At 48.5% G+C, this 23,194-nt stretch overlaps 2 protein-coding genes across 11 annotated transcripts in view; one reads left to right on the top strand and one right to left on the bottom strand.

The window, feature by feature from the left end:
* PPFIA4 (PTPRF interacting protein alpha 4) overlaps window positions 1-15,181 on the top strand; it is a 53,948-nt gene extending 38,767 nt beyond the window's left edge. For 9 of the 10 annotated variants that reach the window (XM_070470662.1, XM_070470667.1, XM_070470665.1 and 6 more), the window contains 6 exons: window positions 1,694-1,869; window positions 5,346-5,443; window positions 6,085-6,260; window positions 8,385-8,453; window positions 12,195-12,372; window positions 12,900-15,181. In XM_070470662.1, the coding sequence (XP_070326763.1) occupies window positions 1,694-1,869; window positions 5,346-5,443; window positions 6,085-6,260; window positions 8,385-8,453; window positions 12,195-12,372; window positions 12,900-12,949 (747 nt within the window). In that variant the 3' untranslated portion in view covers window positions 12,950-15,181. Of the gene's footprint in view, window positions 1-1,693; window positions 1,948-5,345; window positions 5,444-6,084; window positions 6,261-8,384; window positions 8,454-12,194; window positions 12,373-12,899 lie in introns of those variants that run through there. The other variant, XR_011488744.1, reaches the window with a different exon arrangement.
* Window positions 15,182-20,255: 5,074 nt separating this feature from the next.
* Window positions 20,256-23,167, bottom strand: MYOG (myogenin). Its single transcript, XM_020915139.2, has 3 exons — window positions 22,518-23,167; window positions 21,635-21,716; window positions 20,256-21,026 (listed from the first exon to the last, which is right to left on the bottom strand). Exons 1-3 carry the CDS (start codon window positions 23,070-23,072, stop codon window positions 20,905-20,907), a joined length of 759 nt encoding a protein of 252 aa, XP_020770798.1. The 5' UTR covers window positions 23,073-23,167; the 3' UTR covers window positions 20,256-20,904.
* Between the last annotated feature and the right edge of the window lie 27 nt (window positions 23,168-23,194).

Genomic DNA, 23,194 nt, shown 5'->3' with positions numbered 1-23,194 from the left:
AACCAACCCGCAGCAGTTTGGGGTGGTGTTCTCCCAGCAGGTTTGCTCCTGGAGGACTCTGAGCCCTGGTCTTTTAGGTCCCTCTTCACACGAAGAGCCCTGGGCACAGGTTTTCTCCTCTGCTGAAGCCCCACCTCCTTCCTTCCTCAGTCCCCTTTCGTTACCTCTGATTTTTACCATGGCAGGTGAGGAGCCTTGGATGGCTGTGCCCCCAGCATGCCTGCCTCTTCCCCTTAGTTTGACACCCTTCCCAGGAGTATTGAGATCATTTGTATGAGTCCTCTTCCTCTTCCTGACCCTCTCGGGGGTACCCCTGGTGAGCTTAGCAAAGGGCTTTCGTTCATTCACTTAGCAAGGATTTACTGAGCAGCTACTAGGTATTAGGCCTTGCTCTATAGAAGTAAGCAAACTTAGCCTCCTGGGGTTTATATTCCAGTGGAGAGATAGACAGTAAATAAACAAATAAATGGACAGTACGTCAGATAGATATGAGTGCCATGAATTAAAATGAAGCACAGAGCAGCACTGTTTATACTTACTGGGCAACAGCAGCAATAGTAGACTGGACTGATCAGTTACAGTATATTGTCACAGTAAAACACTATTCAGCAGAGGAAATAAATGACTCACACATATAATGTAATGTGAAAAGTGTAAGTCCCAAAAAGATTTTCTCTTAAAACTCACAACCAAGCAAATGTAATTATGTTATTTAAAGAAGTACACATCAGTGACCATAAGAACAAATAAAACATTTTCCCAAGCAGGGGAATGATAGAAAACTCAGTAGAGGTGTTTCCTCTCAAGGGAGCAGGACAGAAGCTGGGGAAGACACAGGGATGGAGGCTGCAGTGGATAGATGTTAACTTCATTTTTATGCTTCACAATGAACATACGCTGCATATATTTTATATGCATCAACTATTTTTATAAAAGATAATGAAGATAAAATTTTCATTTCTAAAAAAATCAGATTAGGTAAGGAAAGAGTGATGGGGGTTGCCATTAAAATTCCTTCTAAGGACAGATGGTCTGAGAGGTCCCTGCCTGCAAGACAGGAGGCAGCGACTAACTGGAGCAGGCCTCTCAGAACCAGACTGGGTAGGGGTGGTGCATATGCTGTGTTGGGGGGTGGGAAGGCAGCATACAAAGGACCTAGAGGATTTCTGGAGAGACCACCAAGCCTTAGAGAAGAGCGCTGGCTATTCAGGCGCAGCTCACCTTACTTTTTTTTTTTAACATCTTTAGTCAAACACAATCCCTTGTGGACCATATGAAGACAGTTTCCCAAGAAAGACTGGCTTTCTTAGCCACTCTGCAGGTCCTCTGTAAAGCAGCCTGCCCCTTTGACTTAGCAGGCTTGTGGCTGACTAATCAGGGAGGCAAGTCTGCCTTACAGCACCACAAATACCTTTCAAAGTTGATGGGAAGGATTTCCTATTATTTGCTGCCTAGATAGATGCTTCTGTTCATTATGTAGATAATTGATAAGTGAGTGGAAATACAACATTTCAGGATTTTAAAAATTCCATTAAAAATCCCCACCTCCCACTTATACCAGCCTCTCAGTGAAAGTAAGCTGAGATTTTATTGAATTGCCGTGGACGTTGGAGTAAGATTTCTCTCAACTATATGCTAGCTGCAACCTGCTGATACTGCCTTGGCCCCCATCCTCCTCCATCTTGTCCTCCAGACCCTGGTCTATGGGGATATGAACCACGAGTGGATTGGGAACCAGTGGCTCCCCAGCCTGGGGCTCCCCCAGTACCGCAGCTACTTCATGGAGTGCCTCGTGGATGCTCGCATGCTGGATCACCTCACCAAGAAGGACCTGCGGGTCCACCTGAAGATGGTGGACAGCTCCCACCGGTGAGCCAGGCTGGAACCCACGGCCGCCTTCCAGCACAGGTCTCCCCCAGTTCTGGGGGTCTGTCTCCAGGAATAGAGGTGCTTCTTTCTTTACCAGTTTGGGATAGTGACAGATCTCCATTTAGGGAAAGTCAAATCTTTGTCTCCACTGCAATTTGAGGGTTTAATCCTCTCACCTCCAGCTCATAAAACACAGTCATTTCTTTTTAGCTTCACTTGGAAAAATTTCCTCCTAGATATGAATTTAATTTCTTGTCACTGGGCTTGGTGAATTCCCTACATGTATCCTGAGAAGACTCATATTGAACCCAGCATCCATTTTAGGTGCCTAATTCCTTACAAGATCAGAGGAAGGTTCTGTCTGAATACTTGCTCTACTGACATCCTAGATCTGAGCCTCTCAGCTTTAAACATACATCCTTTTGTACAGGAAGTCATCCAGTGTTCTTCTCTTTGTTGACAGATCTGTGCAAAAGTGTCTGCAGTGGGGGTCACCAACTGGTAGCCTGAGGGCAGAATTTGGCTCACTAATGTATTTTGTTTGGCCTACCTTATATTTTTAAAATTATGACTTTAGTTGCCAACATTTAAACACTAGGAAATATTACATAGAATTCTGGATGTCTGGCTTCTCTTGAAAAACAGGATCATGGAAACAACCAGCTGGAGCTAAGGAGGCAGCCCTCCTAAAGCATAGGTATCCCCCAGGTCCTCCCAGCCCCTGCAGCCTGCTTCACTCATTTGAAATATGTGCTTGACCCCAGCTGGCATTTGCATGGGAGAGTAAAGTAGGTGGTGATAGTTCCAGGAGTTTATAGTTTTTAGGAAGTCCTTTTTAACATTCAGCTTCACATCATACCAGCTACCTGAGCCAGGTCTTTAGCCTGGAGTGGTTAATGTGTCAAAGGTTACAGCTGAGAGTGTGTGGCTTTTCAAGGTTCTATTTGGACTCTGCATGTGTCCCTTGGTCTCTCCAACTCATAAAGAACAAATTACATTTGGAAGAGATTAGTTAGCCTCCATATATTTATGGGTGAGGAAACTGAGGCATAGAAAGGGGTAGCAGCCCAAGATCACTCAGGGATACTATCAGAATGCAAGTTTCCCGACACAAACCCAGTTCTCTTGCCACCATGCTGGAGAACCTCCTGGGCTGGAGCCCTCCGCTGTGTCTGCCTTCCCCCCTCACCGCTGGGGCTGAAAGGCGCTCTTTCGTCTCTGTCAGTCTGGGGGGCAGCCAGACCTAGCTGCACCTGTCCCTGCTGAGTGAGTGATGGGGCTGGGGAGAGAAGGGCCATTGCCCACCAAGCTGAGATGTGCCTCGGCTGCTTCAGGATCCGGTAGCCCAGCCCTGCCCAGCGTTCTGGAAGTCTTCCTCTGACCCTTTGCCCAGTCCCAGGAGAGATTCTCAGCCTATACACACGGTTCCAGATGCAGCCCCAGATCGTCGGTACTTCAGAGTTAATGAAGCATTTCTACATTCCTTACTACCTCAATTATGTCTATAACTGCTTTCATTCCATTCAGTGTTTCATAAGCATATTCTCATCTTTAAAAAATGTTTTTTAAGTTATAATTTTTTAACGATGAGGAAGGGATATTTAAAAACTTCTTTCACAGATGGAGAAAACAAATCCAATAGAGATTAAATGTCACCAGGTCTCAGTCAAGTGGCTGCAGAATGGGGCCAATATTCTTTCTTGACACCTCACTGAGAGCTCTTTTCCTTAGACCATAGTATTCTATTGAGTAGGTTTCCATGAGAATCTCCAATTTTGATAGAACACACACACACAATAATCAGCAATGTCCTCCTAAGAGTGGTACCATTATTGAGTGCCTCTTATATTTCAGGGGCTGGGCTAAACCCTATCATATAGGATCACCTTTAATGCTCACGGAGATTCTGCAGGAGAAGTACAACCCCCATTTCACATATGCCAAGTGCCACTCAGCTAGAGAATGGCACAGCTGGCATTCAGACCCAGACTGATCTGACATTATGGGCTTTATATTTCTGCTATACCATACAACAGCTTTTTGAAAGTCATAGGAACTGAACTGAAATTATAGTAAGATTGCAATTAGACAGAGGCATTTCCAGTGAGGAGGTCTCTGTGCATCTGCCCTCCTTCCAGGGGACCAAAAGGCTTAAAGGTCATGAGCCAGAAAACAGTTCCTAGAAATGGTGTCTCTGAGCTATAAGGGACTTTTTTCTAGGCAGATGGGCTACCTGGGTAGAACTGAGGTAAGAAAAGTAGGGAGCAATCCAGCATAATTCAATCTCACAAAGTAATGACCTCCATGATAGTCAAAAGCAGTTGGAGTTTGGAGAGACCTATTCTATTCCTCCACTTTATAGATGATAAAATCCAGAGAGGCTGAATGACAGAGTAGTGTTCAAGTTTAAAGAACACTACAAGGAAAGCTGCTCAAGGTGGAATGAGCTGCATTGAGAGGTAGTGAGTTCCCTGTCACCAGAAGTGTTCTGGCACAGGTGTTCATAATACTCAGAAGGTTGCTAAAGAGGTGACTCCTGCATTAGGTCAGAACTTGGACTGAAAGCGTGTGGGGTCCCTTCTACAGTTTTTGGGTTTTGGCCTGGCTTAATCATTTTTTACTGAGTACGTACTATGCACCAGGTAGAGTGTAAAGTACTTTAATAGTATATGTGAATTATTTCATGTAATCCACTTAGCATTTATGATGTTTACATTTATGGACTGTGTAAAGCACCATTCTAGGGATTTAAGATACATCAGTGAACAAAACAAAACTCCCAGTTACATTGTAACTGGGAGACATAGCAAGGAATTATAAATATGAAGAATATTAATAGATAAAAGGTGGTAGGAAAAACATTAGGCCAGAGTAAGGTGGATTGGGAATATGGACTGGGGGTGATGCTGGTGATGTTGCAGTTTTAAATCAGGTGGACAGGTACATTTGAGCAACAACTTAAAGGAGACAGGAGAGTGAGCCATGTAGCAGTCTAAGGGGGAGGGATGTCACAGTCAAAAGGAGCCGCCACTGCAAAGGCCCCAAGGCACAGAGGCCAAGCAAGCCTGCCGTGTCTGAGGAAAGGCGGGGCTGTCAGTATAGGGGCAGGTCATACCATAGGCCGTTGTAGGGACTCAGTGAAATGGGCACACAAAAGAGTATCCGTAGGGGTCTTTGTCATTTCAGACCCTGGAAAGGGAGGGACATGTTGATATCATTCAAAGAACTTTCCTTCATCAGTCAAGCTCACACCCTGGCTGAGAGGGAAGACGGGTAGGGTAGGCAGCGAGAGGGAAGTAAGCCTGGAATGGATCATGTCTAAGCCCTGGGGAAGGCAGAGAAGGAGCAGGCGGGGATGCTCTTGGTGCTGGAGGATGTAGGTCTTGATGTGCTCTGACTGGTGCTGGATATGGGGCAAGTGAGGTAGAAATGTGACCCCACTGAGGCTCTGGCTCAGGGGAGCTGTGTGCCTGCAGAACCAGTCTTCAGTATGGCATCATGTGCCTGAAGAGGCTGAATTATGACCGGAAGGAGCTGGAGAAGCGGCGGGAGGAAAGCCAGCATGAGATCAAGGGTAAGCCTGTCGGGTTCGGTGGAGCCTCTGCTGAGGGCTGTGGAAGCAGCCTGGGGGGACGAGGGCCTGCCGCACGGACCTGGCCTCTGGCTGTGGGAAGAGAGGAGATCCAAACCTGAGAGGGAAGGCAGAGCCTGGAGGGAGACACAGGCTCTGCCCTCTGTTGGAGAAGAAACAGCCCCTGCCCAATCAGCTGCAACAGTCCCCACCCCACACACAAGACAGGGCCACCAACCAGACAAATGCAAGGATGTGAGAAAGTGCTCAGAGAACTTAGCGCTGTGGGTAGGGTTTGACCAGAAAGAAAGGCAAGTCTTAGGAGAGACCCTGAAGGTAGAAAGACTAAGAAAAGGGCCATTCCTGCCTAGGGACAGGGGATGCCTGATACAAGGGCTCTGGGGAGAAAGCCTATTGGCCTGTACCTGCGGCCTGGCAAGAATGGAGTGGTATGGGCTGGTTCTCCAAGAGCTCAGGTGCCAGGGAGGACAGAAAGAAGATGTGGAAAGTTGAGGGGGATGGGAGTGGGTAGGAGCCAAGACAAACAGAGTAGACTGGGGTCTGGGTCCAGGAACCTCCATTTCTGTCCCTGGAGAAGCCTTGGCCACACCTGTCTCTGCTCCTTTTCTGCCCCCACCCTCTAGATGTGCTGGTCTGGACCAATGACCAGGTAGTTCATTGGGTCCAATCTATTGGGCTCCGGGACTACGCAGGAAACCTCCATGAGAGTGGTGTGCATGGCGCTTTGCTGGCCCTGGATGAGAACTTTGACCACAACACACTGGCCCTGGTTCTCCAGATACCCACACAAAATACCCAGGTGGGCATCCTTGTCATCAGTCTCAATCTCGGTCTCCCTTTCTTCTTGCTTTCTCTCCCTCTGATATGCATAGGTTTCTGGATTGGTGGGAGGCCTGTCGTAGAGGGCATCACAAATGTCCTCAGACCTCCAAGTGGTCCTTGTGCATAACCAAGTTCCCTAGGAAACAAGTATTCTTCACTAACAGAACACGCTCAGCACAGGCCTGGTGCCACTGCAGTGGGCACCTCCATCTCCTCCCAGCTACATCATTGCAGTTGAGACTTTTCCTCGACTTGCTTTTCTGACCTGACTATTCATAGAGGAAAATGAATAGCCCTAGTCCTAGGGCCCAAAAAGACCAGAGAACCTGTATCTCCTTTGTCTCCCATCCTAGGGATCTGCTTCTGCGTCCCTAGGTTTAAGAAAGCTAAATATACCAAATAACACAGCCCAGAGCTTCTCCATGCCAAGGCTTTGTCTCCCTGTCAACAGCTTAAAGGATTAGACATCTCCTTCCATTACATTTCATATTTATTATGGAGCTATCATCTAATAATATATCTAAATTCTCTTGAACTTATTTATGTTTGACCTTTTTAACTTCCTGTGGATAATGGACTCTAGAATTACTACCTGTTGTGTAAAGTACTTCCTGATTTTATTTCTCCTACATGTAACTCATATTGGGCTTCCCCTGGGGACGAGAACTGCCTCATCCTAATTGCCTGTGATTTGGTACAGATGTTTGTTTTTGAATAGTTCTACTTTCTGTCATTTCATAAACCCTGATTGTGCTACCTCTGGGTCTGAGGCTCTGTCTCTCCAGACAGAGTGGTCTTAATTCTTTTAGCCTTTCTCATATAGACTTGTTTCCATGTCCTGATCATTTTAGCTACCCTTGTCTGGACTGTTTGCAGCTGTCATATATCTTCTGAAATTCAACCACCAGAGCTGCACAAGCTATTCTGGGAGCAGACAAGTTTTTGCTTGTGCAAGGTAGTGCTGAACTGTCTCGTAATTTTGGTGGTGTATTGGCCTTTTAGGGGTGATGGCAGCACACAAGCTCAGGGTAGTCTCTTTGCAGTGACCCATCCCCACCAGTCAGGATGGATCGCACAGATTCCCCTTGTTCTCTAGGAAGAGCTGAGATTTCCCCACAAAATGCATGTTCGCCATGAATGTCCACCTCCAGCCTCAGTGGTCGCCTTCTTGCCCACTTACACAGCTTCATAGTCATTTTTCACTACCCAGGGGAACAGTGTCATCTGGATACTTGAAAATTAACTGTGCATCTCCTTTTTGATCATTTATAAAAATATTATGTTCCCATTACCAACAAAGACTGTCCTCACAGAATTCTATGGTTAGTATTTTCTACTCAGAAATGGGCTTTTGTCTTGATTCCTGTCTCTACATACATCCAGTTTTTGTGGATAGCAGTACATCTGTAAACAGTAGCAGGGCTACCCCTCTGTGGCTCTCTAACCATTCTTATTTTTCTGACCCATTCATTTAGCTTAGCTATTAAGGGAAGTAGGATCTGATCCAATATGGAACCCTTCATTAAAAATGGTTAAAAATATCTGGCGGCAATTTTGAAAACTTCCTTGTTTCTGGTATTTCTCAAATTTCCTAGTGAGTACTAGGAGGCCTACAGAAGGCCTTTATGCCCCAGGCAGCATAAGGGCTACCAATATCCATGACTGAGCAGTCTCCTAAGTTAAATTGTTTATTTGGAACCTCACAAAATACATTTATATAATCTAAATAAATTAAATCTTTATTATCCATGTTCTCCATGCATATTTACCCCTTCAGAGAGGTAGTATGCCATGATATTCCCTTACAGACAAACTGTTGGTTTTTTCCCCCAGTAAGTGAAGCCTGTCCATCCATGTGTTCTATAGTTGTTTTTCTTTTTTAATTATAGTTTTCTAATTAGCGCCATATGAAAAAATCCTAAGGTTTACAGTTTCACTTGTAGGAGGACACCAAGGTCAGGCCTAAAGGAACAGTATCAAAGGCCAATTGGAAAACCCCATCTCTGCCCTTGTACTCCCTACGAAACAGGTGGAAGATGGTATTAGAAGTCATTAACCATAGCCCCTCCCTACTCTCCCTCTCTCACCTTGTGGGCTCTAGGCACGCCAGGTTTTGGAGAGAGAGTTCAACAACCTGTTGGCTTTGGGCACAGACCGGAAGCTGGATGATGTGAGTACCTGGCTGTGAACTGGGGACCTTGAAGATTTGGTGGTCACTGCTGGTTCATTGAAGTTCATGAGTTCTTCTTTCCTTGGGTTGATGATTGGTGGAGTAACCTAAAAGAGGAGAGCCATAGAGGATGGGGATGATGTCAGGGGGTTGAGGAGGCAGAAACATGCCTAGCAATAGGCCTAGAGAAGTCTCTATGAAACTCCTTCCTTGAACCTCTAGCATTTTCGAACTCTGTGCCCCAAACCTCCTAACTACAGAAGCTCAGAGGTTTCCCCCAAAGGCCATCTCTTTGGGATCATACCTTTTACTGTATCTCTTGCTGCTGCTGCTAAGTTGCTTCAGTCATGTCCAACTCTGTGAGACCCCAGAGACAGCAGCCTATCAGGCTCCTCTGTCTCTGGGAGTCTCCAGGCAAGAACACTGGAGTGGGTTGCCATTTCCTTCTCCAGTGCATGAAAGTGAAAGTGAAGTCGCTCAGTCGTGTCCAACTCTTAGCGACCCCATGCACTGCAGCCTACCAGGCTCCTCCATCCATGGGATTTTCCAGGCAAGAGTACTGGAGTACTAGAGTGCCAGTGCCTTCTCTGACTATAATCTCTTAGACCTCCTCTTTTCAGTGTTGTCAGCAAAGCACATCTCCAGCCTGTTCATAAAGTTTCCAACCCGTCCAGCAGTGTGATTGTTTGGAGGTGGAAGTTATGCTGAGGTCATTCAATGACAGGTTTGCTCACATGTTCCTCAGTTCAGTGTGACATAGTTAAACACATGGCTCAGGCTGCTATCATCCCAGCTTCCCCTCTAGTTTTACTCATATACCCTGGTCACTGAAGAAACAGTCCCTTCCAACTAGATTTTGTCAGGCCTTCCTCTCGAGTTTAGGCTGGACTGTTTCTGGGAAGACTCCTAAGCTCTGGCCATAATGCTTCTGTAAGAGGTGCCTGCTCACACATAGGTTTCCTGAGGACACAGTCCCCTCAGTGCCTGCCTCTTCTCCCCTTCCTCCTCCCCAATCACTTTCCTATCATCAGCCAGGCCTGCCCTCCCGATCAGGTCCACCTTAGCTGCCTTGATTCCAGACAAGTTAAAAAAGAGCCCAGACTATTTATTTTTAATTTCTCCATCTTCAGTCAGATCTGCTGATTCCCATTTTCTGTGCAGCTTCCCTTTGTTTGCACCCCTGCCCCCATCAGTGCCTCTCTTGAGACTTCTGGGCCTCCTTATGGGACACCATTAGCGTTATCTACTTATCAGTTAGTCTTTTCTTGGTTGGGTTTAACACAGATAAAACCTGGTTGTGGAATGACTACTCTGCCTGGATAGATAAGACACACTCAGAAACACACAGAATTTGTAAAGGGGTGTTTTCTTCACAGAGGTACCTTGAAATTTGGAATGTGTTATTTACCATACACACACACACACACACACACACACACACACACACACGTGTGTGTGTGTGTGTGTGTGTGTGTATTTCAGTCAAGGAGATAAAGTGCCAAACCCCACTAGGTGTCCCCGTTCTGAGATCTGAATCTTTCCAATGCCCCTGCAAGGAGGACCTTCCTACTTATTTCCCATACACTAGGATCTAAGCTTTCTTTGATATAGTTTTCTCATAAATCTTTGAATGGTGCTTTCTAATTTAGAAAGCTCTTTACTCCTTCAATCCTGACAAAAATAGTCTTTGAATACCTACTCTGGGCCAGGCATTGGGCAAAGCATGGTAGTGAAGTGATGACAGACATTTTATTTTATGCTAGTAATAATCACACGAGACAGGTTATTATCCCATCTTACAGATGAGATTGAAGATCAAAGAGGTAACTTGCTGTCACAGGTAATTTATCTACAGTCATAGGCTGGTATGTGGCAGAGCAAGACTGGAGCAAAAGTGTATCTGATTCCTGTATTCTTTTTCCTACATTCCATTACCTCCTAAAAGTGGAGATATCAGGCTTCAGACATTGAGGTGGAGTTATTGAGTAGGTGATATTATCTTGGCAATGTAGTGGGCTTTCTGGGATGCAGTTGGGTGTAGGGCTGGAGAGAACTGATTCTTTAAAAGGAAGCTTAAAGTAGAAGGCCAAGTCCCATGAATAATATGAGATTTGGGGCTATGGGGGAGTGGCAGGGGGGAGGTTGCAGATCCAAGAGCCTGCCTCCTGTCCAGCCATCTAGCACATCATAAGCAATCTTGGGCTGTCTCTTGGAACTGTGTTCTCTGACTGTTCTGATTCTCGGTTTCCCTTCTCAAGCTTTAAGGCCCTGGAGGGCTAGATCCAGTTCTCCTGTATATGGATAGCAGGACTCAAGGGAAATGAGGAGATGGCAAACAGAAAGAGCACCTGAATGTTAGAGGACAGGGGAGAAAAACAGAAACAAGACCTTAGTGTTGGCTGAAGGTGGAAATGGAGAGAAAGCATGCAGAAGAGAAGGGTCTCAGGACTAGGATAAGGATAGGGTCATGGGGAAGACAGAAATGATGAAGAAAGTTCCTCATAAACTCAGGGATGGGATGTGTGCATAGGGAGCCAACTGCCATTTAACAATTATTTATTGAGTGCCTACAGTGTTCCCAGACACTACTCAAAAGCTGGGGAATATATTGATTGAAACAAAAGAACAAAATCTCTGTCCCATGAAGATTAGAATTTGAAAGTGGAGGTGGGGGCGAGAAAGGAAGACAAGAAGAAGAGAAATAAATTGATGACATAATCTCATCAGTACATTTTAAAATGCTATGACAGAGATACGTGGTGCTAAGAACTGATGGGAACATTTGCCCTACTTGGGGCAGGAGCAGCAAACCTGATGGGTCTGGGAGAGGTTGTTAAGGTGAGAACTGGTGGGTTGGTGTCTCTCAGTCCGGCTGGTAGCACTCTATCTGCACCAGTTCTGCCAACGCAAGGGTTGAGGGGTTTTAGGCATGGCTGCCAAGGAGGGTGGATGTGGGCTCCAAAGGATGGGTTGGGAGGCTTGTGCAGAGGGACATCCTGTAGGGTTATGGCTCTGGGTGCCCTCTGGCAGAGATAATTATTTTGGAGACTTGCTGGCAATAGAGCGGGCAGATAGCAGGGGGCTGTCCACTGCCTCCTTTGGAGGAGCCTGTTCAGATTGGCCATCTACCTGACCTAGCCCTGTCACTGCTCTCCCCGGATCCCAGGGGAGAGGCAGCCTGCACATTTATAGATAATGAAACTGAAGCTCAGAGAGGTCACCTGTGAGGGTCACATAGCTAGTAAAATGGAAGCCAGGTCTCCTGGCTCCTGACCCAGCACTCCTCCAGGACACTGGGGTTGCAGCCAGACTGACTCTCCAGAAGGGCAGGAAGGAGTGCAGGGAGGCTGGCTGGTGACCATTTCCCATGCATGAGGCTGAGAGGAGGAATACCTTAAAGGTCAGTGGGCATCCCAAGCCCACTTTGAGATGATTGAGGCGACAGGGAAACTGAGTTAAACTGCAGGATGTCAGATCAAACAGAGGGGACCCCCACCTCGCCTAGAGACAGGGAACTTCAGAGTCGCAAGGACTCTCCGGAGCCATCCTCTTCGTTCAGTCATTTTCCACAGGGAAAGGCTGAGGGCCGGAAAGGGGACGTGACCTTGCTCTCTCGTTTCTGAAGGGAAAGGTGCCCCTAGAACAGGCACTGCCTGCCCTCCCAGGCAGGGAGGGAGGGCGGCTGTAGCGCCCTAGCCCCGGGCCTCTGCGCGCCCCCTCCCCACCCCCACCCCCGTGCAGGGGGAAGACAAAGGGCTCCGCCGTGCGCCCTCCTGGAGGAAACGCTTCCGCCCGCGGGACCCGCACGGCCGCGCCCAGCTCAGCGCCGCGGCCGACACGCTCCCGGCAGCCTTCCGCGCGTCCACCGTGGGGCCCTTGCCGCCTCCACCGTCCCAGCCGAAGAAGATCATGCCTGAAGGTGAGCGGCAGGCGGGGCGGGGCAGGGCAGGGCGGGCTCTGGCGCTCAGGCGAGGCCGAGGCGGGGCGTGCCGCTCCGGGCTGGCGCTGCTAACGCGGCAGCGGGCGGGGGGGCCCCACCTGCTAGCTGTGCGCTCACTAACCCTTCGCTCTGTGTTACCCGGCGGCTGTCCGGACGGCGGGGCCGCGGAGACTGGAGACCCCAGCAGTGCGTACCTACTCCTGCTGAGCCCGCCTCCCGCCCCTGGTCCTTCACGGCTGTGCCCGTGGCTTGGGGTGAGGGGGCCGAGCCCGGGGCGCAGGCGCTCCGCAGCCCGCCGTCCGCCCACTCGAGGCCTCCCAGCGCCTGTGGCTGGCAGGCCGGCCCTGCTGCTCCAGCGCTGCTCGCATCCACTGTCCCTCTTGCCATTCCTGTTTTCTCAGGCCTTGGGCGCTTCGAGCTTGCAAGCATGCCACAGATACCTTGCAACCCGTCTCCCAGGGGACCGCTCCCAACTCACTGCGCAAATGCCTTTCTTTCTCTCTCAGCTCGCTCCCACTATCTCTACGGACACATGCTCTCCGCTTTCCGGGACTAGCCACAGCCCCCGCAAGGCCAGCTTCCTCCTGCTTGGTATCACAGGCTCGGATAGACCTTGCTGTCCTGCTGGTTCCCCTTAACTCCCAGAGCTCCTAGTCTCCTCTCTCAGAATATATTCGTCTACCCCTTAGTATCCCGCTACCCCAAGTCCACCGTGTGTCCCTTGTAAGGCTCTCTGGGATGTGTCTGGGTCTCCTGGTGGTGTGAGGCAGCCAGGTCGTCCATGCTTGTGGGTCTGCGGCAGGGAGAGGAAGAAGGCAGCTGGAGATGGATGGACTCCCCCTTCCGTCTTCTGCATCTAACAAGTCTGGACTGCACACTCCACCGGAGACCAGGACGCAGCACCAAGGGCTGGGGTGGCCCTTCCAAGGAAAGGGAGCTTCAGACTTCTTGCTTGGGTTACTTGGCATTCTGGTTTCCGTCTGTCTCTTGGTTGCACTAGATGGTCTACGTCTGCTTTTGGCACCCCCACCATTTTCCCTCCCCCGACTCCTCCGCACCTTGTAGCTGCTGCTTCACCTTCAGGACCTCTTTGGGGGCTAGGAGGAGATGTAGACGGCCCTATTCTTCCTCAGGATGATGAACCTGGGAAGAAGGAAGGCTCAGAAGGAGATTCTAGGCCCTGGTTTAAGTTGAATCCCAAATATCAACATAAGCATGGGGAAATTCAGCCCTCCTGCCCAGTGAGAGGTTGCAGGCAGGTCAGCTAGAGGGAGATCCGATGTCCTGTGATAGCTCTAAGCCCAAGTGGCAGTGGGAATTGCCTCCTGCCCCAGCTGTAGGGTAGAGCTGCTGCTGGGCTGGAGGGAGAAGGATCTTGGCTCTGGGCAGAACAGAGCTAACCATGCGCTGCCAGCTATGTGCCCAGTATTTCTTCCCTTGCTGTCCCCCTCTGACCCACTTCTTTGATAACCCCAGCCCTTCAAAAATGTACCTAATGAGTGGATTGAGTATATATTAATACGTTGACCTTAAAATCTGGTTTGGGAAAAAGGTAATCTGAGGCTTCCTCCCCCTGATCTCCTAGCAGGAAAATAAAGCTTCGCCTTTAGTGAATCATGTCCTAGGTCCAGGAAATCCAGTATTGTTGAAGACTGCCATTCTCCTGCTTGTGCCCAAACTGTCACCCTTTGTTCAAGGTGCTTTTGGTGTTCAGGGGCTGCCTCCAGAAATTCCTGAGACCTGCCTAGTCTCAGTTGCTTTCCCCAGCAGCATGGTGGCATGTAGGGCTGAGGGATATAGGTCCTGGTTTGGTAGGAATATCATTTCCAATAAATTCTCCTTCACCCACATACTCCTCCTGTCAAGGTGCTTGAAAGTGTTTGGAACCCAAGTTTAGGGTGAGTTGATGGAACCCAGAGCTGCTTCTAGTAAGAGGAGAGGAAAAGTACCTGGGCCATGTTACCTGGAGAGGGGCCAGTGCAGTGCCAACCTTCATGTGGCTGAGCAGCTAGTTTGCAAGCTGATGATTTGGGTCTGAGTAGGGGCTAGTCCAGCAGGTTGGATGAAGGGTCCGAGAGCCCCATCCAGAAGGAGTGATGGAGCCTGGGGCGGTGCCACACTTCCAGCCTTCTGCTGCAGAGTGGTGGGGCTGGATGGGCTTCCATGGGTCTGGGCAAGATTCTCACCTGCCCTTGCTTTCATTGTTGCCTGCCCTTCCTGTCTGTCAGGCCACTGGCGGTGGAGCTGAAGGCATTCTTGAGCAGACAACAAGTCGGATGGAGAGAAAGAGGCCCGGTCTCTGGGTAATGCATGTTAAGATTATGGAAGAGCCCCAGATTCCTGTGATTGATGAACTCACAGTCAGAGACCATAAGGCCATCTGATTCCTTCAGGGAACTCTGATGGGCTGGCTAAGTGGGAAATTCAGTCCCAGCTTCTCCTCTGCAACTTAACCCTGTCTTAATTGGTTATGTCATAAGGCAGCAGCTAGCAGGATCCAGGTCTGTTCAGGGTATCTTGGGATGTGTTTCAGCTAGGTTATGCATACAGTGATGGAAGGTTCTTGTCTTGGTGTATCTTCTGCCTCACCATCAATATACTTTTTATCTGGAGAGTCACCAGTGACCCATACCACAGCCCGCACCGCCCCCCCAACTTCCTGTGTCTTATCAGGTCCCTTCTCAGCACTGTACTAGCTCCATGCATCAAGAATGGGTGGATGGGTGTATATGAGTGTTGAGTGTGGGTGTGTATATACCAATAAATAAACTGGTCTTGAGACAACATACACATGACTCTGGTCTTTTTTTAAAAAAAAAAAAAAACTTCAAGCTTACCTGATACATCTAGCTTATTCCACAGTCCTAAGGGCTGCTGTATGCTGGAATGTAAATATCAGAGTTTTTCAAACTTGTAGTTAGTGACCTTCTGTTTACTTATGTAACCATGGAATTGGTAGGTTAATGGTTGGGTTACTTGTTCCAAGGGAGTATAGGAAAAGGAGTAAGGAGTCCTAACTGCTAGGATTGATTTATTTCCTTCTCTTCCTCTGTACACACCTGCTTCACTATCCTCAAAGCCTTTCACACTGATGCCAGAGTTACTTATCCTAAACACCCGTCAATCATATCACTGCTGTTCAGTTATGTAGCAACTCCCCAGCACCTCTCAATCTGAGATTCAAGTCCTTGGGGCAGGACAAGAGGCTATCGTGACTTTTTCCTGTACCCTCTCTCCCTCTCACCAATCTTGAGTCAGCTTAACTCAGAAGTGTGTCTATCCAGCCCCGTTACCAGAAGGCAGCACAAATACTTTTTTTTCTTGCCTTGGCAGCTGTGAACTCTCCAGGCCCACTTCAAGCATCCCCTGGGAGGCACTGCCTGCCTCTCCTCTGCAGAGTTAGGTAGCCAGCAGCCCTTTTTGACCCTGGCACTCTGCGCACCATGATTCTGCATAGTCATTGTCCTCTCTAGTCTTTCCCACAGGGCCGTGAGGAAGCTCCTTTGAGTGAATCCGTTGATCTCATGTGTCCCTAGATGAATATACTTGAATGAATAAATGAGCCAACATTATCTCAGAGGGTTTTTATGAGGATTATTATTAAATTACTAAAAATTGAGAACTTTTCTGTGCCAGACACTATTCCAAGCATGATAAATGTATTAGCTCATTAAATCTTCACAACCCTGTGATGTATCATCATCACCATTTTATAGAACAGAAAATTGTAAAGCTGAGACCATGTAACTTGTATGATATAGCTATGTAGAAGTTTGTTAAAACTTCTGACCGACTACCAGTATACTCGCTTCTTTTAAGTGAACTTAAGCCCCTACCTTGAGGCTAAGCCGCCCCAGCCCCCTTTCTCAGACTCTGACATCTGTACCACTCCCACGGTACTCAGTTCCTCTGCTCTTCATGGAGCCTTCTTTCTTCTGTTCACCTGAATGATGCAGTCCCTGATGGCAGCATCATACAGCCTGTATCTTCTTCAAGGGGAACCATTCCACCAGTGATATGGATGGCAGAGTCCATGGGCACAGATGGCAGGGTGAGAGCAAGACAAAGCAACCTGTGATTGAGGGTGGCCAAACAGGCAAGGGAAGTTGCTGGCCTAGTGCCTGCAAGCCTCTGGGGGTCCCCTACTACCCTCTCAGTGATAAAAGGTAGAGTTGACCAGCTTTGGTGACCAGCTGGCTTAAGGAGTGAGATCTGAAGGATTTCAGGAAAACTACTGTTTCCCAACATCGCCATCCACTGGGGTGGGAAATGTCGATGAAACAGGCTTATGTGGAAATGTGAACTTGATATTGGACATGCTGCATTTGAGATGAGACCCCAACATCGTGTTTCTATTAGCATTTGTGAAAAAGAAGACTAGATTTCTTCCCTTAAACACTTTTCTTTGCTGCTCTTAAGAATGTACCCAGCATAGTGAGAGGCAGAGAATCTGGATTTGGTGGTTGCATGTAGCTGAGGGATGAGGCACAGCCATAATCACTGTGGTGTTTGGGATTCCCATCTGGGTCTAGGTGTGCGTCCCTAGCCAAGACCCTAGCCCAACCCCTTCAGTTCTTCCTGAGCTATAGCTCACCTCCAGATGTCTCAGCCCTAGCCTGGAGCCCCAAAGCCTGGAATTCAGACAAGTCCAGGGGATGTGACATGTTAGGTCTTATCCATGAAATAGTAAAACTGAACTGAGGGGGCTTCTCTTCTCTCACCCTCCATTGTACCTCCTTCACCTCCCTCTTCAGCTGGTCCAACCACCTGCAGCACTTTAAAAGGATTTTCACTGCCAATTAGGTTACTCTAAGAAGTTAGATACCCAAGGATGTTTATTAAGTGCAGCAAATAATACTTTAAGTGTTTCACAATTCATACTAATTATCTAAGCACTCCAAGAAGTTCCTCTCTACACACTGACAATTGGTATATCAACTTCAAATAATTCTTATCTTTTTATTCTAGCAGATTCCCTAAAGTTCATTATTAGGTAGCATTTGATTAAGCCCGTTTGATTTATTGCAGGTTCTTCCACTGGAGACCAAATTTAAGCTAATTTTCCTAAAGAACTATCACTCATTACTCATTAATTGGAGTTTTATCTGTAATTCAATGTGAAAGTTAGGTGTTCATTAATTTAAGAAAGCCAGAGGGATGGGATGGGAAGGGAGGTGGGAGGGGGTTTCAGGATGGGGAACACATGTAAATTCATGGCTGATTCATGTCAATGTATGGCGAAAACCACTACAATATTGTAGAGTAATTAGCCTCCAACTAATAAAAATAAATGAAAAAATGAAAAAAAATAAAGTTTTGCCCCTTTTTGCTATTTAAAAAAAAAGAAAAGAAAATCTCTGTGCTTTGATGACAAATGTTTATCCTGTGAAAATAATGAGTGAGTCTAGGCTCCAGTTTGACAAAACTTTGCCATTCACACATGTGAAATTCCAGCAAATTGTTTCTTCCAGGTGGGAGGCTTAGGGACTTAAAGACTGAGAAAGAAAGAAGTATACAATGACAATACTTGGCAATCAACCCTAATAGCCATTGCTGAGAACTGTTCATTTGTAAGATTATGAATATCAACCTCAAGTTCCAATTGAAATGATAATTGAGAAGAAATAAACTTATCCAACAACCCGAGAGCCTATCAGTTCCTTAGTAGAGATGAGTGCCTTTCTCTTTGTTAGACCATAACCACTTACTGGGCAACTGAAGGCGGTGGGATTGTATCCCCCTGGGAGCTTGGAAGGTGCCAGGGGCAGAGGAAATGAATCTGAGGGGAGAAGATACCCCTTGAATGGGTAGTTCGATGTTTGCGGTGGATAATAAGGGAATGAATATAGATTCAATACCCACACGTGTTACCCTCCTCATCCTCAAGGGCAGTGAGCTACAGAGAGCTAGGAGTTGTGGCAGTGACCTAAGTATTCCTCTCCAGTCTTTCTGAGGAGGTAAGACTGTCTAACTGAAGAAAAATGCACAACCTAACAATTGAAAGGTAAGTTTTACTTGGGGGAACTTACTGAGGACTATAGCCCAGGGGACAGCCTCTCAAATAGCTCTGAGAAACTGTTCTGCCAGGACATATAGGAGTTTTTGCTAAAAATAAAAATGTACAGAAATGTCAAAGATTACTGATAATCACAAAAAACATGCATATCAAATTAATGATTTTAGTGCCTTTCTATATATGGGAATATGCAAGAGTCTGGGCTTATTGGCATTACTCTTTACATAAGCATCGTAACAGTCTAGGGCCAGTATCTGAACCACATAATGCTTTCCGTTCTTTTCTCCATCCTGGAAATGGATGCAACTTGCCACTACAGTCAGTGTCTGATGGCTTGATGGTGGGCAACATTTTGTGTTTACTGGAATGGCAAACATTCCAGTAAATGGAACAGCAAACGGAACAACATCCCCTGTCCACAGTGTAAACACAGCGACATAAACCCAAAAAGAAAATCTCACAAATGGGGAAAGATTAGGCCAGTTTATGCTTCCCAGTAGACCCAGCCCTGCCTGGTGGTTTGGGATGAGCAAACCCTGGGGGAGGCCCCGTTTTTGTGCTCTCAGCTGGGTTCTGTGAGCCTGCTCTGAGTCTTGCTTCTGTTGCTTAAGCAGAGGTTCTGGAGAAACCTCCAGGAGCAGTGTGTTGCCTTCCCTCTCCAGGAACAAGTCAGGAAGACAGGTGTGGTAGAGATGGCGCAGCTGAGCCTAGAGCTAGTGCAGAAGGGGCATTGGGGCCTGGGCCTGGTTGATAAAACTGGGTTACGTCTGTTGTGAAGGGCCCAGAAGAATTGAGGCTGGAATGTACCGCACTCTGAATCCCCTGACTTCTGTAATGATTCTGAAACTTATAATTTGCAATAAATCAGACACAGCCTGAAGCAGTTGGAATTAATAAAGTTTCCAGTCTGAATGGACTAAATTCTAGCTCCTGATGCTTTTTCAGTTAATGTTATGTGATCTCTATCCAAATCCTTCATCTCAATTCTCCACCCACCTTCTTCCCTTCAGGAAGCCAGTCTTTGGAAAATGGCATCCCATATGAAGAGAGCCCTAGCTTCATTTCCTTTGATTGTTCTTTATAAACCCCTTGCCCCCCACCCCCAACGAAATTGGCTTCGTCCTCTGAGCTGTAGACAGGGACCAGAATCTCCTGCAGCCTGGAGTATCGGAAGAGTGTGGTGAGGGGGCATTTGGCCTGGAAGAAAGGGACAGTGTGACCCGTCACCCTGATTTGATCACTTCCCACTTCCTCACAGGACTCCTGCTAATGTTGCACCAGAGGAGAGGCAGGAATCAAGAGAGGGGAAACCCACAGATTCCAGCTCTACACCCCTGTCTGCTGGCTGTGTTCTGAGTGCTAGGAAAATGAGCATGTTCAGTTAATTGAAAGGGAGTGAACCTATTGGGATGGAGTACAGGAGACTGTGAATAGCACCTATGAACTAGAATGCAACAGAATGCTGAATGAAATTTCTTGTGTCCCCCAAGGATTTCTCCGTAGAATCTTGTCTTTGCCCAGCCAATGAACCCGACATGGCTTCCTTTGTAATGGTGAAAAAGCAGGGGTTCCAACACCTTGTGACTACCAGCAGTGTGGTGCCTCAGATGCTTTGGGAGCCCCATCTGCTTCACAAGCCCTGGCCCTGCAATGTGTCTGGACCACTGAGGTGGAAGAGGCTATAGCATCAGTCATCTCCTCCCTGTATATCATCACAGACACTCTTGTAGCACCCAGTCTTTATTTATTTTTTTTTAAAAAAGAAATCCAAATAAGTTAGCAAAAAAAAAAAAAATATACAAAACAATGGCAAAACCACACAATGCTTAGTTAACAAAATTAATCACCCCAGGAGCCCCTGCCCCCCGCCCCGCACCTATCCCTGGCAACTTCAGCACAGAGACCTTGGTCAGATGGCAGCTTTACAAACAACACACAAAACAAAACAAAAAACATAAAACCACTGGAAGGTTCCCAGGATTCACTGTAAAAGCCTGGCCCCTCCCCAGTGACTTGGGAACTGAATTATTCCTCTCCCTTCTCTCAATTCAGGGCAGGCCCAGCCCAGCCACTGGCATAGGTAGAGACGAACAGGAGATGTGCATAGTTTGTCCATGTCAGGACACTGTCTTCGTATCTCAAGCTATCTTTTCAGGGAGTGGATTTGGAGGCTGCATAACAATCAAAGGGCAGCTCCTGAGTTGCCCCCTGACCAGAGGGCTTACACAAGGGGGCACTCTGGTCCCTTGCTTTATCTCCCTGGAAACAGAACTGCCCTCTTGCTCTAAGGAGTCAGCTAATTGAGAGCATTCTTTCCCTCTCTGGGTGGCAGGTAAACCTTAAGTGGATGAGGAGGGGGTAGTCTGGCATTTGTCAGCCCCAGAGCTGGTTTCCTGGCATCAGGACAGCATGGCTTAGAAGAGACCTGCTGCAGAAGTGGTGGCATCTGTGGCCAGCTTGGGGGCTCTCACGGATGCCCATCCTGGCAGACAATCTCAGTTTGGTATGGTTTCATCTGGGAAGGCCACAGCGACATCCTCCACTGTGATGCTGTCCACGATGGAGGTGAGGGAGTGCAGATTGTGGGCGTCTGTAGGGTCCGCTGGGAGCAGATGATCTATAAGGGGAAGGTAGGAAGATGTTACCTGGTTGATGAAAGGATTGTATGACCAGAGTCAGGGGCTGAACTCTTTGGAGTAGCACAGGTTTTCCAGGACAGATGGGTGAAAAAAGCTTGGGGTTCTACTCCACAGCCCATGCCTTTCCTAATGCTAGGCGCACACATATGTGTATGTGTGTTTGAACACCAGTGTGTCCTCTGAAATCCCCGATGTAGTTAGAATCTGGAAGCAGCTATTCTGAGGTGGAGCCAGAATAGTGTATCCTGGGAGACTGGAACTGCCCTTTGCTGGCCCAGTTTTGCAGCATTGACTCAGCAATTCCCAGAGACCCTTGGGGCAGGGACACTGTCCTCTCTGTGGGGAAGGTCAGCCACCAGGCACCAACTGGGCTGTTGCAGGAGGCCTAGGCAACTCCGTAGCAGGTCAAAGCTTCAGAGAGGCACAGGGTCTTCTAGCCCACCATTTGGGGCCCTGGTTTCAAAAATCCCCTAGAGAGGCCGAGGGAAAAGTACTGGAGCAGGGAATAAGGGAAGAGGGAAGAACTGGGCACAGAGACAGACTGCATGATATGAGTCAAAGTAAGCAAGGTCTTGGTCTCACTTACCCCCTGGGTTGGGGCCAAACTCCAGTGCGCTGCCCCACTGTGGACTGCAGGAGGCGCTATGGGAGCTGCATTCACTGGGCACCTGCAAGACAGGATGGAGGCCCAGGGTTAGGGCACCGCCAGTCTTGGTAGTGTCTCTTTGTCCAGTCCCAGTGGGCAGAAGTGCTGGTGGTGGGGTTGGAGGGTGGGTCACAAGCTGCAGCCCTAGCCCACCTCCAGCCTAGCCCACCCACATTTCAGAATCTTCAAAATTAGCTCTTTTAATCTGGCCACAGAACCCCTGCTTCAAGGCCTTTCCCAGCACTCACCCTGGGGTGAGGGGTGATTCTGCCCCTATAGGGCACCCAGACTAAGGGGGGCTCTGTGGTTTCCTGACCCTGGGATAGGGGTGAAGGAGGCAGAATGTCTGGCCCAATCAGGCCCACTTTGGGCAGGCCTGTTGGGGTTCCATGAGGGAGGCTGAGTGGGTTTCCTCTCTGCTCACCATATCCAGGATGGGGTTGGCTAAGAGGCAAAGCAGTCTTCTCAGGTACGCTTGACCTTGCCTTTGAGGCCCTAGCACCAGACACTGGGGTTAACCTTCCTCCTCATCCAGCTGACTCTGGACTTGCTTCTGGACCCCTCCTTCAGTCCTGTGCCAACCCCCTCCGCATGCCTCTCCCCGCACCCCGCATTGCCTTTGTCTTGTCTGGAAAGGACGTGGGGACACAGGAGGTCAGCTGGGTAGTCCAGCTTTAACAAAGAAAGGCATCCTGCAGCCTCCTAAGACCCTGCCTGGGTCCTGCTCCAGCCATCTGACTGAGCCCATGATGGGGTCCCCTGAGGCTGTCCAGATGCATCCTGTGCACCCCTCCCCGGGCTGGCGGGTAGGGTGGCCACTTACCCCCGGCTGGGGTCCGCCCCCACCTCGGTAGCGGAGATCACGCTCCTCCTGGTTGAGGGAGCTAAGCAGGGCCTGCAGGCGCTCTATGTACTGGATGGCGCTGCGCAGGATCTCCACTTTGGGCAGTCGCTGGTTGGGGTTGAGCAGGGTGCTCCTCTTGAGGGCCTCGAAAGCTTCATTCACCTTCTTGAGTCTGCGCTTCTCCCTCAGAGTGGCAGCGCGCCGCCGGTCCACAGACACCGACTTCCTCTTACACACCTTACACGCCCACGGCAGGCACTGGCCCGGGCAGTGCTCCGCAGGCCCCAGCCCCTTGTCTTCAAGGGGCACGCGAGCCTCAGGGCTCAGGCTGAGCTCAGCCCGCTCATAGCCTGGTGGCTCGAAGCCCTGGAGGTGGACAGGCAGGTAGTTTTCCCCTGTCATAGAGTCATAGAAGTGAGGCTCCTGATAGAAGTAGGGAGAAGTCTCATACAGCTCCATGGGGGCAGAAGAGGCTTGTTCCTGCCACCAGCCCCCAAGCTCCTGCGGCCCCTCACGCCAACTGCTGGGTGCCATTTAAACCCTCCCTGCTGGCATGGAACCAGAGATAAATATAGCCTACGCCGCAGAAACCTGAGCCCCCCTCTAAGCTGTTGCTGCACATCAAGACGTTTACAGTGGATTAGACGTGATTCCCC

The sequence above is a fragment of the Odocoileus virginianus genome, chromosome 7, assembly GCF_023699985.2.
Source record: "Odocoileus virginianus isolate 20LAN1187 ecotype Illinois chromosome 7, Ovbor_1.2, whole genome shotgun sequence".
Lineage (NCBI taxonomy): Eukaryota > Metazoa > Chordata > Mammalia > Artiodactyla > Cervidae > Odocoileus > Odocoileus virginianus.
Note: the sequence above shows the minus strand (reverse complement) of the source record. Positions and strands in the feature narration are given on the sequence as shown.

Excerpts from the sequence above, each read along its gene's own strand:
- MYOG (XM_020915139.2), bottom strand. The coding sequence starts at position 23,072 with ATGGCACCCAGCAGTTGGCGTGAGGGGCCGCAGGAGCTTGGGGGCTGG. Across the intron at positions 21,717-22,517 it reads GGGGCGGACCCCAGCCGGGG|GTGCCCAGTGAATGCAGCTC; the intron begins GTAAGTGGCCAC and ends CCTGTCTTGCAG. Across the intron at positions 21,027-21,634 it reads GTTTGGCCCCAACCCAGGGG|ATCATCTGCTCCCAGCGGAC; the intron begins GTAAGTGAGACC and ends TTCCCCTTATAG.